This window comes from Plectropomus leopardus, chromosome 19 (assembly GCF_026936395.1).
Source record: "Plectropomus leopardus strain MGB_pleo_1.0 chromosome 19, ASM2693639v1, whole genome shotgun sequence".
NCBI lineage: Eukaryota > Metazoa > Chordata > Actinopteri > Perciformes > Serranidae > Plectropomus > Plectropomus leopardus.
In genome coordinates this window covers 29,250,741-29,268,087 of record NC_142194.1, presented here as the reverse complement: position 1 = coordinate 29,268,087, position 17,347 = coordinate 29,250,741, and the positions used below count along the sequence as shown (strand labels likewise).

Genomic DNA, 17,347 nt, shown 5'->3' with positions numbered 1-17,347 from the left:
ACAGTGTCACTGCAGTCATTCCTCTGCTGCAAAGAAGGTGCAGAGTTGCTGAGAGCACAGATGTAAAAACACTGACCAATCAGAGATGATTGGGCTCAAAGAGAGGCACTAAAACAGAGCATTTCAGAGGGTAAATACAGGTATATTCATGCAGACAGTATATGAAAAAAATGTTTTTTGAACATTAAAGCCTGTTAACATGCTGCAGTCTAAACTCTAAATACAAATATGAATGTGAAAATGGGCCTTATATGGGACCTTTAACCCCCTTAAACCTGGATTACCAGTTTTCCTCTGCTGTATTCAGTTTCACAAGCTATTTGACACTTTGAAACCTGAGCAAATTAGTTTAGAAGTGTCCCAAAATTGCAATAAATTAGACAACACGAAAACTACCTTAAAATTAGTTTTGAAAGGGGGAGGGTTCATAATTGTAATTGATGATGATAATTGAGGATAATAATCATTATTGTGGGCCATGTTTTGTTAAGTTACTTGTGGCCTCTTCCCCATTCTAAAAAAGGAATCAAACCAATTTTCCCTTGGTTTCAAAGTGTTAAGTAACTCGATGATATTTTAACTGTCTCTATGACAACTAAGCAAACCCCATCTGCTTATGAAGACTAGGATCTAGGGAAGGATTTGTCATGTCAGTTGTTACATTGAGATTATAACATAATAAAAAAAATGGTTTAATTGATATTTAAGATCTGAGGTGAAGTCCACTGTTTTAAACAAAATAATGAAATGAGACTGTTAAGAGTAATGACTCAGATTTTTAAAAAGTAATGGCTCTTGTCAGCTCTAAGTATGCCATAAACTTTAGAAACGTTGCCGTTGAAATGTTTAAAGTTTTAAGGAAGTGATCCTAACATTCACATCATTATTGAAGTGGGTGATTTGGTGACTTATCACAAACATACTTCTGTTCAGGGCCAATAATCCTGACTAGCCATGAGAGGATTCAAAGCTGGAATCATATGACAGAGTGGATCATATGAGTAAACAAAGTAATGTTTTCAATAACCACAGCTTTTGACTATGAGTCATAGACGACTGACTCATGTGGAAAAGATTCTACTCAGAAGTTTAAAAAAATTATTCGGGGGAAGTTCTGAAAGATAATTACTCGATTGATATCAAGTGAGTAGCATCAGATCAGATTTGACATGCATTTCACCACAGCTGAACAATTATAGTGGTATTTTTGAACTATTTTAAACATGCCTTTGGATATGAGAGAATGTGAAAGTGATGTAGTGGGACTAAAAGTGTATAATGTCTGGTGGTAGACTGCTCCTTTTTTTGAATTAATTATTACTGTGCAGATGGAATCTACAGCCTAATGTGTAAACGAGCTCAACAGATGGGCACACTTAGTCAACACAAAAGATTTCAACAGTTGTGAGCTCTTCATGTACGAGATCCAAATAGGGCTTAAAGGACAAAAATGTGTTTTTAAGCAGAATGACCCGCTCTGCTTTGTGGTCTCTCGCTCTGTGCATATTTCTGTCACTTCGAAAAATCCTTGGCTCTACCTGCTATTTATATCAGCGACAAACTGAACATTTCACACATTGATAAAGTAGCCCCAAACTACAATACTTTACGAGGAGTGAAAATCTTTAAAATTGTCTTTATATAATTCCTTCTCTCTTTGTTTTTGCTAAAGAGAACACCTTTCAAGTTTTATGGATGCCCCCATATGTTCTGCAACGGACTTTGGCGTCTACATTTTACGTTTTAGGAATTCTTCTGCATCTGCAGTTTATGTTCCAGGATGGCAACCAATACTGGAACATTAACAAACACAAATGCAGGCACAGATGTTAAGGATAAGGGGATAGAGGGACATGGTAAGGTTTAGAAAAAAAGCATCACATTCAGATGGGAAGCAAACACAGGGCTTGTTGGACCCATCCAACACCCCTCCTGTCCTATAGGTGACTTCACGCTCCTTATATTACATTGTTATGGGCAGCGTTTCAATCTGATGCCTTCCCGCTGTGTTTCATGCAACCGCACCAGGTTCCATCTGTTCATGTTTTTAAGTGATGCTGTTAGTGCACATATCATGCAGACACAGCAGATGCCATCTCGCCATCCAGTCACATATAATAAAACCGAGGTAGCATTCTGACCTGACACCTCAAGCAGCGTCTTATGCAAACATAAAGGGGGGCTTTAGCCATTGTGATCTTAAGCCAAAAGCACTGTCAAAGCGGCGGTATTTGTGGAAAAACGTTGGAGAAACAAGAAGAAATAAAGAGAATCCTGGAATTGGACATTCCCTTAAACCCATTTTTATTTTTATTGGATGTGCCTTATTACTATGATATACCAACAAATGAGTGTTTTATACAGCATATTTTGCTGATGACTGCAAGAAAAACAATTGCTATTAGTTGTATGAAGCTTAACCCTCAATGGCTGCAAAAGGTCAATTAAGTTTACATGATGGAGTGCATGACAGCTCAGCTTTAACTACAACTTCCCACTTTTTGAAGGAGATGGGCATCAGTAATTGATTACCTTGGTAAGAAAACTTGTATTATTCTGAGGTTTAAATTTTTTGTGGATTCATGCATATATCATTCACACATATATCATGTATATATGTGTATGTACACATATGTATACATATGTGTAATATGTATATATGCATTTTGCATTTTGTATGTGTAGATGCATGTGCATATGTATGGATGGCATGCGTATTATTACGTTCATGGGAGGTGGGTACATGGGTATCTGTGTCTTTTAATATTGTATGGTTAATCTTCATTCACATGTGTATTTAGTCAGGTAAAACCCAAACTCTAAGGCAATTTTGTTCTGCGATGTTAATTGCCTGTTCATTGCTTTTAATGGCCATAAACTTAAAAAAATAAAAAATAAAAAAGCGGTGGTATTTCATGATTGCATTATAAGAATGGGATGATCCCCCTTGTGGTTGGGTTAATCAGCATTAGGCAACAGGACAAAATGGGTAAGGTTCAGGTTCAAAAGACAGGATAAGCCAATAAGCCAATTAAAGAAAAATACACTGAGGGACTGTTAGGGACTACTAATGCATACATTCAGAACAATCATTGGCCGATCGAATCTGAAATTTTTCCAGAAGGAGATTTATGAAGCCTGATGAATATCTTCAAATGGCGTTACTTGAGTGTGGTTGGTTGGGTCTGAAGACTGCAAGTTTTAAAATAGAAAAAGAATCTGTAGGTTGGGTGTTTAAAACCAGTATGTTTACTAGCCCCCTGTGGCCTGCTACACTAGCTTCTACTAGCATAACACGCTGAAGTATCTGTGAGCGTTTGAAAAATGTCTGAATGTCAAGAATTAACAAACAAGTTGATGTTGTGTCCTCAATGTCAGCTGTGCTTGTCCAGGCCCTGGCCTCTGATGGTCCAAACCAAACAGGAACACAGTCTCCTAAAGGCCTTTTCCTTCTCACAATCAAACAACTATGTGATAGTTGCTATTTTTAGACAGCTCTCCCCTTCTCTCTCTGTCTCCATAAGCCCTCTGCTCTCCCTGTCTGTCTCCTTTATTCTCTCTCCCTTGCTCTATCCTTCCTCCCCATTTTGTCAACAGGCTCTCATCAGTGTCCTGACCATCTCGCCTGACTTTCACACCTCCCCTACCTACTGAACCAAAGCCAAAAACACTCCACCAAAAAGCACTGCTCCCAGCTGAAACAATGTTACACACAATCTGGCCTGTAAACTGAGCGGGGAACATTTCTGCCTCACATGTCCTTATATGGACCTGGATCGACCTGTGGGAGAAGAATGGCTTCACTCTTGATTAATTTACATGCACTTTGTTACTGGGAGTCTCATTGCTCCCAGGCTGTGGGTGAAATGTGTTCTTTACGTTGTTGCAGATCTAGTTTTTTCAAGGGCAAAAGCATTCAGAATAATTCATTTGGAAATAATTTCAATGAAGCTGTGATCACAGTGAAATACAGATGATTTTGATTGAAATGTGGGGAGCATAAAGGCAACAGCTGTTTTGGATGGTGTTTTGGTTGAAAGTAGAAGAGAGGGATGAGCAAAATCTGTTATGACAGGTTGTTTGTGAAATTGTGATTCCTCTGAATGTCATAAGAGTGGATGAAAAAAGATGCCAGGGTAGAATGCGGGGGCAGATTTGTATTTATATTTTTGGCCTTTTTGCTGATAGAAAACTGGCTTTAAGCACAAACACAAACTCTCAAAAACACACTATGTGGTGTCTAAATTTCAAGCTGGCAACATGAAAACAATGTCTATGCAAAGTCAATGAGGCGCTTGTTGTGGTGGACACACCAACTACGTATAAAATGAGACAAAGTATACTGAGGGCAGGGGGGAGAGGTTGTGAATGGGTCAAACAAACACAGGGCATTCAACCAGAAGACTGCTGTTTGTGTCTTACATGAAGCCAAAATTCAATGTAGTTATGTGACATTGCAGACTGAACGTAATTTAGCAAAGCAATTTATGCAGGTATTTTATGTAAAAAGTCAATATACTGAAGTTTACATCCCCCACCTCCCATAAAAAGCTGTTTGAACCAAAACCACGATATTTTCCTAAACTAAACCAATCATAATTTTTCTTTAAATCTTATGTGTTTTTCTGTCTCTAAACCAAACTGAGACCATTTAACAACATTTGAAATTGGACTCCTTCATAATAGACAACACAAAAACAATACTGGCACTGTTTTTGTGTTGCCAGCATGTGATTTTAACATTTTTATGCCCATCACCACCATGTAATTTGTTATTAAAAGGTCAAGTCGATTTATGAGTTAAATAGGTGATAGTGGCAGCTTGCAGGCCCAGCTGGCTGGTGTGCTAATTAATGAATAATAGCTAATGCTAATGTATTATTATCAATACATTATACTTCATACAGTATGTTACTCTCTGATTCAGTAACATACTGTAGCTTCCTTTACACAGAGCTTAGAGAGCAATATCTTCTTCTTTTTTTTAACCTGCAGTGGGTTCAGACTTCAAAAGTATTTTTTTAATCTCAAAGATGTTTACTGTCTGACTGTATTGATCAAACATTTGCCCTCAACAAAACCAACTTTAAAATGAAATATTCTTACAACCAGCAGTCACTCACTATGACGGGTTAATACATTCTCATCCCAACTTGTCACATGTTCCTGCTTTGCATAGGACTTCCCCGTCCACATATTACGTTTTAGGTATCCTTCTGCGTCTATTGTTTATGTTCTGGGATGATGCTGCCATGATGTGAATACAAGCACATGATGGGTATATGCGACATGGTTATGTTTAGGCAACAACAGCACATGGCAACCAACACAAGGACATCAAAAAACGTACATGCTGGCATTAGCATTAGGGGAAGGAGGCTCATGAAAAGGTGTGGAAACAAAACATCACATTCACATCGGAAGCAAATGCATGATTTTTTGGACCTCATCCACAGCCCGCCCTTCATGCACCCTTGCGCTCCTTAAGTTACGCCATTGCGAGCAGTATTTCAACCTGATGCCTACCATTACATGTGAATACAACACAATCCGTCTGGCTGCATTCTCAAGTTATGCGGCAGGTACCATTCAGCTATCCAGCCATCTGGCTGTCTGCTTATAATAACACTGCAACTGCTGCTGTCTGGCTGTGTTCTCAGCTGACATGTGTCATGCAGATGCAAAAGGTGGCTTTTGGCATTGTGATCTTATGCCAACAGCCCTGTCAAAGCAGTCGTATTTCATGAGTTCGGAATTAGAACAGGCTGGTGAAATTATATTCAGAAGTTATTCTAGTACATTCTTTAACTCATTGAGTGCCATTGACGTATATAGACATCATTCAAAAGCCAACGCTTGAGTGCCATTGACGTATATATACGTCAAAGTATGTTTTTGCCAGCTGGCACAAGGGGGCGCTCTCATAGTTAGATAGATTCATAGTTGTAGTACAAAAGACAGTAGATCAAAACATAAAGTGGAGTTGCCAGGATCAGAGAGCAGAGTGATCTTTACAGAGTTGATTCAAAACTACAGCAACAAAGCTACATCAGTTCAATATTGGCATAAAATGCCCCCCAAAAAGCGGAGAGGGTAAAGTGGCCAGTTTTGCCAGTGTAAAACACACATTTGCAGATGTCTTTTATGTCATTGAAGGCAAAATTATAACATTCAAATCAGTGTTTTGCTTGACAGACTCGCTTTCAGAAAAATGCATTTTTCTCAGCTTTCTAGAAAAAAAGTGGTCTTTTTGATGAAACTAGCCTCTATTCAGCTTCAGATAAATCAAGAATGGAACAAGGTACAAACAAACGTTTTTTTTTCCATGACGAAAAGGAAAGTTTCTTCTTGCAGCTATTCAGTGTTTTTTAGAGTCTTTGTACAAAATATTCTGTGGGTCTTGAAAGATGACTCAAAATGGCCAGAAAAGCTGGCACAAGCCACTTTCCATTATATAATAAGGCTGAAACTCAGTGAGTTAATAATACCAGGTGATCTGCAGAATAAATGTTGGCATTGTAGTTTCTGCAAACTACCAGTAGGCCTAGGTAACATAAGCTTAGGTTATGTTAGTATGTAGAGGATACATTGAAACTTCACTCATGTTTAACGCCTATTAAGCTGCTGGAAACTCTAAAAAAAAAGCCCCAAGTGCAGTGGTTAGTTTGTTTCATAAAGTGGTATGCAGCTTGGTAGACAGCTCGGCAACATGCCATCCACCATCCCTTCTGACTCAAGATGACAATGTCAGCCCATGTGCTACATTGATATGATATCTATTAAACATACAAATGTAACATATTTGTGGTTTGCAGAAATGGATAATGCCATAGAAACTCCAGCAACACTTCTAGTATTTAAGACTATGGATTGAGAACTGGTTCGACAGGCAGTTTGTGGAAATATTAGATTTAAATGCCGCTTTTGCCAATCATTTAATAATTTCAGGCAGACAGTGGACCTCTTTGTGTTCATAAAAATACATTTTAATGTCATCACCACTGGATAACAGGTAAAAAATAAACAAGATAATAATTCGATTTTTCTGCAAGCTGTAACATAAACAGTTATTGAAACCTAATCCTTATCCTAACACCAACACTGTAATGAGAGCTATTTGCCTTGGCAACAAGATTGCAACAAAAGATCAAGATCAATATCCCAGATATATATCGAAATGCCTGAGACACTAATTAAAAAAACACATGGACTCATCACATTTGCGATTCTGAATGATAACTTTCAAGCAGTTCTTTTCAAAATAATGTGTTTCTTATCATGAATAGATTTTATTGCAAATACCTTTTGAATTATGTATTTTAGTTGGATTATCTGATTAATCAAGAGGAAGCATCTAATCAACTCTAAAATAACCAGACAAAAAAAATGAATCAAATTAGAGGAGAGAGAGGAAAATGAAGGAGTAGCGGTAAGGGAGCAGGGATGGTGTAGGGTGGGGCAAGGTGGGGAGAACGCGATGTGGAACGAATTATCCCGGTGGATGGACGAGCAGGGGAGAGGGAGGAACAGGGCGGTGACTGAGGAGGAGGCAGGAGGAGGTTAGCACGGGGAGCTGGGGATGCCTGTGCTATGAATCAGCTGTCTAAATATGGCCCCTGCTCTTCCTCGCAACACACCCATCAACTCCCTGCACAGAGCGGATGGACATCTTTTCTTGAAGTTCATCTTTTGCTCTTACTCACCCACGCATATTATTCCACCCTCCTCGCAGTGATGGAGGAAGCTCCTGGTTTCAAAGGTCACATGTTCTCACTGCACAGGATGTATTTTTCTCAACCAGCAGGCTCTGCTGCAGGTGGTGGCAGCGTGCACACACACATTCAGGGATAGCAGGTGTGTACCTGCTATTCACACACTGTCCCTGAGTGCCCACCCATGAAACTACACCTTAAAGTTGCACAGCGTGTCATCAGACCGAGTCTAAGGGCAAGTGTGTTTATAGCTGTCTAAGGTCTGCATTTGAATGTGGACTGCAAAGCCAACCATCATTGAGACAGCACAGTGACTGTAAGTAAATGTTGTTGAACATTTCTGCAAATCATGTATATGTTACTTTTGTTTGTTTCATCATATCAATGTTTCTAAGGTGATGCAGAATGAGCTGACTTATTATCGAGGTGGCGAAGATGGCTGCCAAGCAGCAGACCATAGTTTCAGACAAACAAACAACAACCACTGTTTTTTTTTTTAATGATCCATTGCTGCTTTTCCAGGATCTTTTGTAATGTGTAATGTGTGATTTGTAGCGTCTTGTGGCCACTTTTTCATTAGCTTTTGTGCTCCCAAACTTATATTTTGGAGTGACTGTTGAACACTTTTCCAGCAGCTTTGGTACGACCTAACGCTTTTCCAGAGACTTTTTTGCCACCAAATATGACAGTGTTAAGCCAAGACAATATCTTGTGGCTAAAGTTCACAACTAAATATGTGAAGTTTCAACGCATTTGCTTTAGAGATACTCAACTTGAGTCATTTCCAAGATTTTTAGGATTTTAGGGAAAATTCTAGCTTTTCAGGATGTTTCTAAGATTTTAGGGTGTTTCTCGAATTTTAAGAGGTTTCTAGGATTTCATTTTTAGGATTGTAGGACATTTTTTCAATTTTAGGACATAAGGGTCTTAGCTAGGATTTCTGTCAGGTGGTGAGGGGGATCCTCCAATGTCACTTTTTTAAATAAACAAGCTCTATTTTGATGCTGTTTATGCACTGTGGCACCTTATGTACACTGAAAGTACAAAAACAATTCCTAGCATGCACTTTATTTTTATAGTGAATTAGAAAATGTTTGAGGGACCAGATTTGGCCTGTGGGCTGCAAGTTGAGTATCATTGTGCTACATAATAATATCAAATGTAGCTTACACATTGTTTGCAGAAACATACAATGGCAACATTTTTTCTGCCGACTGGGTTGATAGAGAAGGTGCAAAGAACAGGGGTGACGGAACACATTTTCAGACAGTTGTGCAGCTTTAATCACCTAACATTGTCATCACTCTGCCTTGCTCCCTTTGTTTCTCACATGCTCACACACTCACACTCTGTGGGGTAGAGTTGTCACATTCCAGGTTGGATCCTCAGTAAGTGTAGGAAGCTCTGTTCTCTGGCAGCATGTAGCCTCAGCTGTCAGGGAACTGAACACAGATGTAAGGGAGTAAATCTCAGACTTACCACATATTGAGGCTGAAATGAGCCAAAGACGCACACACACCCCCGATACACAAGCACAAACACACCCCCACACACACACTCCCAGAGGAGGACAGTTGCTCATGCTAACAGGGAGACAGTCACTTCCAGTTGATGTGCTGACAGAACTGCTGCTGATTCACACATCATACAGTGGCCTGAGCTGGTCCAGCATACCAGTGGCATTATGGGATGTTGTTTACATTGTTTGCATTAATCACAGGACGTTTCAATTTGCTTTAGACTGATATAAGTTTTTGATTGATCACATCGGAATATATTGCAGTCTGACAAATGGCCTGCCAAAAAATTCTCCCTGTCATGGAAAAACCCTGCTGAAGGCAGGCAGAAACACATCCATGCATGCTTGTGAGGAATCAGGTCACTAAGCCTTGCTATAGACTACCAGGATCCTTAAATGTATACATAGTTGACATTTGTTTTTCATAACAAAACAAGATGAAAGGTCATGAATCCCATCAGCATGAGTCTCATCAGGACCACACTTGTGAATGGGGCCCACAAGGGTGTGGATGGAAGACTTGTGGGTCCACAGCCACCAATAAAGCAGAGATTAAACACCCTATGGTCCACTACAAAGCCCTCTTACCATGTCCTACCTGTGTGAGCTGACCCCATGTAACTCTAAACATCACTCAGTAACAGTGTGTTTTTATTATCCACACAGCACCAGGGCAGGGCTTTTCCTCAGGGGACAAACAGCACGGTATAAATCAGGGGTGGCTGGATTAAGACTCATTTCACTCATTTGAAAAATATATTTGGAAACGATCAGAAAACTGTATCTGTTGCTAGGCTACATTCATCACAAACTTATAAATATACTCAAATTAGCTCACAAACCCCCAAGTGATTAAGTTATGACAGGGATCCACGAGGGAGCGTTGATGTTGACTTCGTATTGAAATGTCAACACTGTAAATGAGTAAATCCAAGCTGTGGGAATGGTTATATGGTCAATAGTTATCCTTATGCATTCAATACCAAATCTTTGAAACCTGAGAAATTTGGCCTGATTTCTAACAAAAACATGGAAAAAAAACAGGAGAAATGACCAAGAAATTGGTAAAAAAAAAAAAAAAAAAAAAAGTACAAGAATATTACCTGAAAATTATTATTTTTTAAAACAAACAAACAAAACAAAAAGGAAGTAAATGATCTGCAAAAAATGTTAAAAATCACAATGCTTCGGTAACATATTTTAAATAGAGTATTTTAAATAGCTTTTTCTTTTTTCCCTAAACATTTTTCCAGGATTTTCTTATTTTTTAAATCATTCACTAAATCTACTAATAATTTATTGCAATTTGAGGAATAAAGTTCCTTATTGCCTTTTCCCCCATGTTTTTGAAAGAAATCACACCAATTTTCTCAGGGTTCAGAGGTTCAAATGCTGATAATACACAAGAAAAGTGATGTCACTCCAGGTTTCAAATAGTTAAGCAACAAAATCAGCAGAATAAATGTTGGCATTGCCAGTTTCTGCAAACCACAGATAGGTCATCATTTGGATTTTATTATACTGGACACATTGAAACTTTACCCATGTTTGGTGGCTATAAAGCCGCTTGAAACTTGGCTAAAAAAATAGCAGTTTATTGGTTCCAAACAGTGGTCAGCAGCTTTGTAGTTGTCTGTCCTAGCTAACACACCATCCCTTCCACCTCCACCTCCACTTCTAAATGACAAAGTCAGCCTATATCACATTGGAAACATTGATATCATACATGTGAATCGTGCAATTGTAATGTGTATGTAGTTTTTTCAGACTTGCAGAATGCCAACAATTTCTTCTGGTCACTCAGCTGGAATTCAAGCTTTGTAACTAAGTGTTGCTAGTGACCCCCAAAGCAACATCTTGGCATCTGAGGATCTTTAGAACACTCTTTGTTTTACTTGAATATTTCCATTTTATATATCTTCCTTTCAAATACCCTGCTCATTATTATGGTGGATGTTTGCACAATGAACAGCTAGCATGTTTGAAATGCTGCATTTTTCAGGCTAATCAGACTTTTCTGAAACTATAATCCATTGTGCAGATTTTTTTTTTTTACTATTTATACTTGTTCTGTACCACTTTTCTAAGTTACTTTTCCCATCCAGAACAACTATCTGTCTGACAGCTATATAAATTATATAAAGAAGCATAACTAAAATTAGATCTGCATATACACACCACCACTCATAGCAGTCCCATACATGTTTCTAACATTTTAGGACATTTCATGGATTTTGGGGCATCTTTAGGATTCTAGGAAGTCTCTAGAATTGTAGGACCTTTCTCAGAATTTGAGACATTTCTTAGATTTTAGCACTTTTCCTGGACTTTAGGGCATTTCTAGGATTTTAGGAAAAATCTTTGACTTTAGGTTATTTCAAGGATTTTAGGACACTTGTAGGACTTTAGGCCATTTTAGGGATTTTAGGATGTTTCTAGGACTTCAGGACATTTCTAGGATTTTGGGATGTTCCTGGGATTTCAGGACATTAGGGGCTTAGCTAGGATTTCTGTCAGGGGGCACAAGGTTTACTAAAAGTACAAAAACAATTCACAGTTGAATCACTTTCTTGTTTAAATGTGTGGTCCATAAGTTGACTACCACTGGTATAAGTCAATAAAGCTGATGAGTCCTAACAAAGACAGTGTGTATTGTGATTATTTCTGAGCTGACACACTGAGCATGGAGCCAAATAAACAGTTTAAGAGTTCAGGGATTGTTGTGGAGTCTCTGTCTACTGCTGGTTTTGAAAGAATATGCCCTTAAAGGGCAACAAAGGAGCACAGAAAACTGAAAACAGAACAACACATTGTGGTTTGTTTTTTTTAATGAAGATGGATCTGACATTATGTCATAGCTGGCACCCATAAAGTAAGCCAGTGTTTTGAGTTAGTGAGGGAGCCAGAGATAGGCATTTCAGGGGGAGTTTCTCTTGCCACAGGGCCTGAGCAGTTGGCTAACACTAGCAAACCTCCCAGCCCGTTCTGTTTTTCACTGTGTGGTATTTCAAGTAAATTGCACTGGAAACTTGCAATCCTCAGCGTCAAGACTTTATTAGATACTAATTAAAATGTTGATTTATGATCCTTTCAGATTGGAAAACAGTTCAGTTGTCAGATTCCTTCAGATGTGATGATGGAGATTAGCATTTAGCACATTCTTTTTGCTGAGAGCTCTGACCTGCTCATCTGCACATCATTAGGTATAAAATCTTGTGCTGGTAGGCTAGGACGAGGGAGCCAAATGTATTGTGTAAGCGCGTTAGAATAGCATTAACTCATGAGCATTCACAGTCAGACAGTCTGGGTTGCTTAAGATGGAGCTCTCATTTGACTTCTGCCCAGCTGCTGGATAGAGACTAAGAGAAAAAGAGGGAGTGAGCTCAGTCCAAGCCATGATGTCTGAGTCAAGGGTGGAAACTCTGAATGTTCTCGCGCCACTGTGCAAAAAGCTGTAAGCCATTACACATCACACTGCAGCCTCATAGGCTAAAAAAAGAAACAGGGCTCCCCTCAACTCCCCTCAAATAAAATGCTTGCTCTCTGTCTTTTCAAATGAAACATCTGCCGCTCAGAGCTCTCCTCTCTCCCCGTCCCTTCCTCTCTGCTATCACCCCTTTGCCTTAAACAGGACCTTGAGCGTGCTTGTGGTATTTTCCATCTTTGTTTAAAAAAAGGGAAAGAGTGAAAGGACTTTCCAAATGGAGTCCGTATGATTTGGGCAGCCAGCAAACTTGACTTGTATTCTTGAGTGTTTTATATATAGTGTGCCATTGAAGGGAAATATCTGGATGTTGGGGCAGGGGAGGTGAAGAGCAACATCTGGGAGGTTAACAATCACAGACATATACGCACAATCACTGCACAATTTATGTTGTTTGAGAACAACACAAAATGTGCCTGTATAAGCTACGCATTGAATGAGCAAGAATAAGAACTTTTTAAAAATTATGTTTTATGTTGTTCATAAAGAGATTCTCTGTTAAGCGTTGCTTGGAGCTTGATGTTTTTGTATTTTGATACTAGATGGTCATCTATGAATACTCGGAAAACGCAGCTCAAACTGGAAAAAGAGTGGAAGCTGTATTTTCCAATAAATAAGTGAGTAATATATCCGGTGATTGTTTCCGTAGGTGTGGATGTGAACTCATATTTTAGCACTACTAATGTGTTTTGCCACATTCATTTTGAAGGCAATGCAAATTCTTCCTGGATTATGATCACAGGCAACAATTTTCCAGTGAGACTGTGCAGAAGTTGTAGGGAGGTGATTAGAGTGGATGGCATACAAGGGTTCAAGTCAGGTCAACTCTTCAGTTAACGATTAGGGTATATTTAGGGTTAGGGTATGTTGTCACATAGGGTGTATAATTACCAAAGCTACAGTAAATATATTGAATATTGTTCTTTACCTTAGATGATTATGTATAATAAAGTAGTAGGCAAAGGTGTGTGATGTAATGAGTACCTTCCTAGTGGTTAAATATTATCTATTGTGGGAAAAGCATGATTTTCAGAGTGGCATGTTTTTGGTGTTGCAGGTTCAGTGATGAGCGATAGCACAGCCTGTCCCTTGAGCTCTTGCCAGCAGTTCTTTGAGGTAACCTTCGACCACTCCCTAAAATCCTCAGCACCTCAGCAAAATGCGAAACATCTTTGGCAAATGCTTTCCTCTTCACTCGTATTAAACCTCATATTAAATCACCACCACCACAACAATTTTCAGCAGGGTTTTTTGGAAAGTGATGTGGCACTGACATGACTTTCATTCACATTCAAGAGTTCCAGTTTGGCCACACCCATCCCTTAACCAATAAGGTGCCATATCATTTACATACACAATTTTACACCTCAAACAGACAAACCATTACCACACATTGACACATGCACTAACACAAACACACAATCTCTCCCACCTGGTAGATCATGACTTTGAAGTTGCGTCTCTTGAGCAGTTCAGCCTCGTTGTTCTCCAGTTTCTTGATCTGGCCTCCTTGCTTCTCCAGGTTGGCGCGCACAGTCTTGACATTGACGCTCACCTTGCGCACCTTCTCCATCATCTTATTGACGCTGTTGGACGTCGTGTTGTGGCTCTTGGCCAGTTTGGTCAGCTCACCCTGAATTGTGGTCACTGAGCGCTCCATCTCCTGCTGTCTGGCCTCCAGCCCACTCTGGGTCTGTTGGATCTGGTCCACCGCCCCGATGATCTTGTCAAGCAAAGACAGCACCATGACGCCGTTCACCTGTTGGTCCACTTTCGCCGTCTCATCCTTGTCTTCGGCGGCGTCTCCCTCTGTGCCCATGGTGGACAGTTCTTTCTTGGCTGCGGCGAGGGCATCCTCCTCCTCGTCTGAGGGTGGAAGGTTGACCTCATCGTCTGAGATCTCAGTGAGGGTTTGAGGCTCCAGTTGGGCACTTGTGGATTCCAGTGCTTCCATTGCTGCCATGTCAGTGGATTTGTAGTTTACGAATCAGCCTTTCTTCACCACTGGTTCTTCTAGATACCCTTTTCCCTTTCTCACCTGCTTCTCCTTTTCTTTTATGCTCTGGACCTGTTCTTTTTCCCTCCTACTTCTTAACTAACTTATCTCTCCAGCATACATGCACTTTCTGTCTCTCTCTGTGTCTTTCCAGTCTACTTCAGATCCCTGGAATCAGGCCAGTGTGCAGAGAAAGCCAAGCGATGTTGGACGTTACCACATGAGCGTTAGGATGTGAATGCCACACCAGGCAGAGAAACCCTCCAGTCAAGCTACAGCTGGCAGGATTTTCTCTCCACCCCCCTGTTTTTCCAATGGACTCTCCCCCTCTCTTCAAACTCCTCCCAATGTCCTCCCTAAATACACACACACATCAGTAAGACTCCACCTCCAGCATACAAATCCAGCCCCTCAATGATTCCTAACACACCCCTGTGGTCGAGCCTTGCCTCATCAGCATGGTTGTAATAGTTAGAGCAGAGCCGCAATGATCTGCTTGTATACAAGCTCAGGCACAGCATACGGAGAGGAATGTCAGACAGGATCTGCCCCCCCGCCCATGTACAGCACATGTTTAGATCATGCAAGGCTGGCCAGATTTATGATGGATGAAAACACCTGGAAGGAAAAGGATTTAAAGAAGCAATGCTTTGCAACAACATCGTCTTTTGATGAATTACAAACTGTCAAGATTTACATTTCTTATCCCAATTCTGGGATGTATTTGAGTACTCTGCTGCTTGAGGTCAAACTTTAGCTGGAAAAAAAAACATAAAAAACTCAAGGTCCTTTTTATATTTTTTTTCCAAGTCAAGTTTTTAGCAAATACCAAGTCGAGCCCCAAGTCCTAAACTTAGTGTTTCGAGTCCTAAACAAGTCATTATGTGCTCCTCACCAAATAAAATGCCAACAATACAGTAAATACACTTATAATGATTTACAATAAATTTACAGTTGATTTGTAGCACACTTTTTCAGAAACATACTTCATCAATGTTGGCAAGGTGCCAAGGCCTTTCAAGTCAAAGGGCTGAAGTCCAAGTGAAGTCACAAGTCATTGGTGTTAAAGTCAAAGTCGAGTTGCAAGTCTTTTTTTATTTTGTCAAGCTAAGTCTAAAGTAATCGAATTTGTGACTAGAGTCTGACTCGAGTCCAAGTCATGTGACTCAAATCCACACCTCTGGATAGTCGTCCATGTGATTATGGAGTTGGCTCCTTGATGAAAGGTGTAAGATGTAGTTAAAAGCTAAGGAAATGGGCTAGTAAACAGACCTCCAGTGGAAATTATTTTGTCAAACTATGAATCCCAATGTCAACAAAGAAACTTACATTCTACCTGCCTATTTTTATCACTGGCTTTGTTTCAAGGAAGAAAAAAAACTCATCTTGACTTCAGAAGATTATGTAACATCATAATTATTTTCACAAATTTCTGTTATGGGTATAGTTCATTCATGAAATGATACAGGTAGATTACATTTCTTAAAATATACAGTAAAGTACCCAAAAACACCATCATAAAATCCATTCTATACATTGTTGATGTTTCTGGTTCATTGGTCTTGTTCATTTGAGTCATTATCACGGGTCTGGTCAAGCAGTTAGAACATATCTTTCACCTAAACACTCACAAGGGTTTCATAAATGAAACAAGAGCATGAGCAAGACCTTGTTATGGTTTAAGCTCACTCGAGTCCAGACCTGTCCTCAAGGGGCTGACAAAGGCAAGACCAAGACAAAGGCAGTTTCAAATTTAAAGTGATATTCCAGTTATTTAGTTGACCAACACAATTTAATGTATATACCAGATCTAATATAAGTAATCTTGACATTAACATGGAAAAAAAAACACACATAAAGACAGTGAAACATTTGCATCCATCACACTGATATAAACCACAGACACACAAACACACACACACACACACACACACACACACACACACACACACACACACGCACACACACATACTCACACTCAGATGCAGTAGATAATTACAACTACCTCTCAAGATCTGGACTTTAGGCACATCAGCCTTAGATGTCTGACTGGTAATACTGGACAATTCTGCAAAACACTGGATTACACACCCTTACTTTACTCCTCACCACATAAAGGACTTCCTACACTGGCACAGACAGCCTGTTCTCATTTCAATAATAACGTAATGCCAAAAGCCACTTTTTGCATCTGAGTGTAATGCCAGTGGACAGCGCTAGGTGAGAACATTACCGGACAGAACCAGTCAAGGTGTTGTTTAATGTTGGTGGATGGCTGGACGGTACCTGCTGCATCGGCAAACCCCAGACTTTCACCTGGGAGGTCCAGCCCATGGAAATTCCAAACCTCGACCGCTTTGACTGTGCTTTTGACGTAAGATCATGACACCAATAGCCACCTTTCACATCCGTATGAAACAGTGCTGGATGGTGTCAAGTTGAAACGCAGCCAACAAGGACATAATGTAAGAAACACAAGAGCATCTATAGAGCAGGCGGGAGGGGTGGTGAATGGGTCCCGCAAACCCTGGACTTCAACGCAGGAGTCTGGTGTTTGTTTCCCGTCTGATTGTGATGTTTTCTCTCTACACCTTACCATGTGCCTCCTTCCCCTAATCTTAACCATACGTGCCAGC

At 39.9% G+C, this 17,347-nt stretch overlaps 1 protein-coding gene across 1 annotated transcript in view; it reads right to left on the bottom strand.

Annotated features, from left to right (window-relative positions):
• The window catches only part of cavin1b (caveolae associated protein 1b), a 34,915-nt gene extending 19,860 nt beyond the window's left edge, over positions 1-15,055 (bottom strand). Inside the window, exon 1 of the mRNA XM_042507767.2 lies at positions 14,148-15,055. Within this exon, the coding sequence (XP_042363701.1) occupies positions 14,148-14,678 (531 nt within the window). The 5' untranslated portion in view covers positions 14,679-15,055. The remainder of the gene's footprint in view (positions 1-14,147) is intronic.
• Between the last annotated feature and the right edge of the window lie 2,292 nt (positions 15,056-17,347).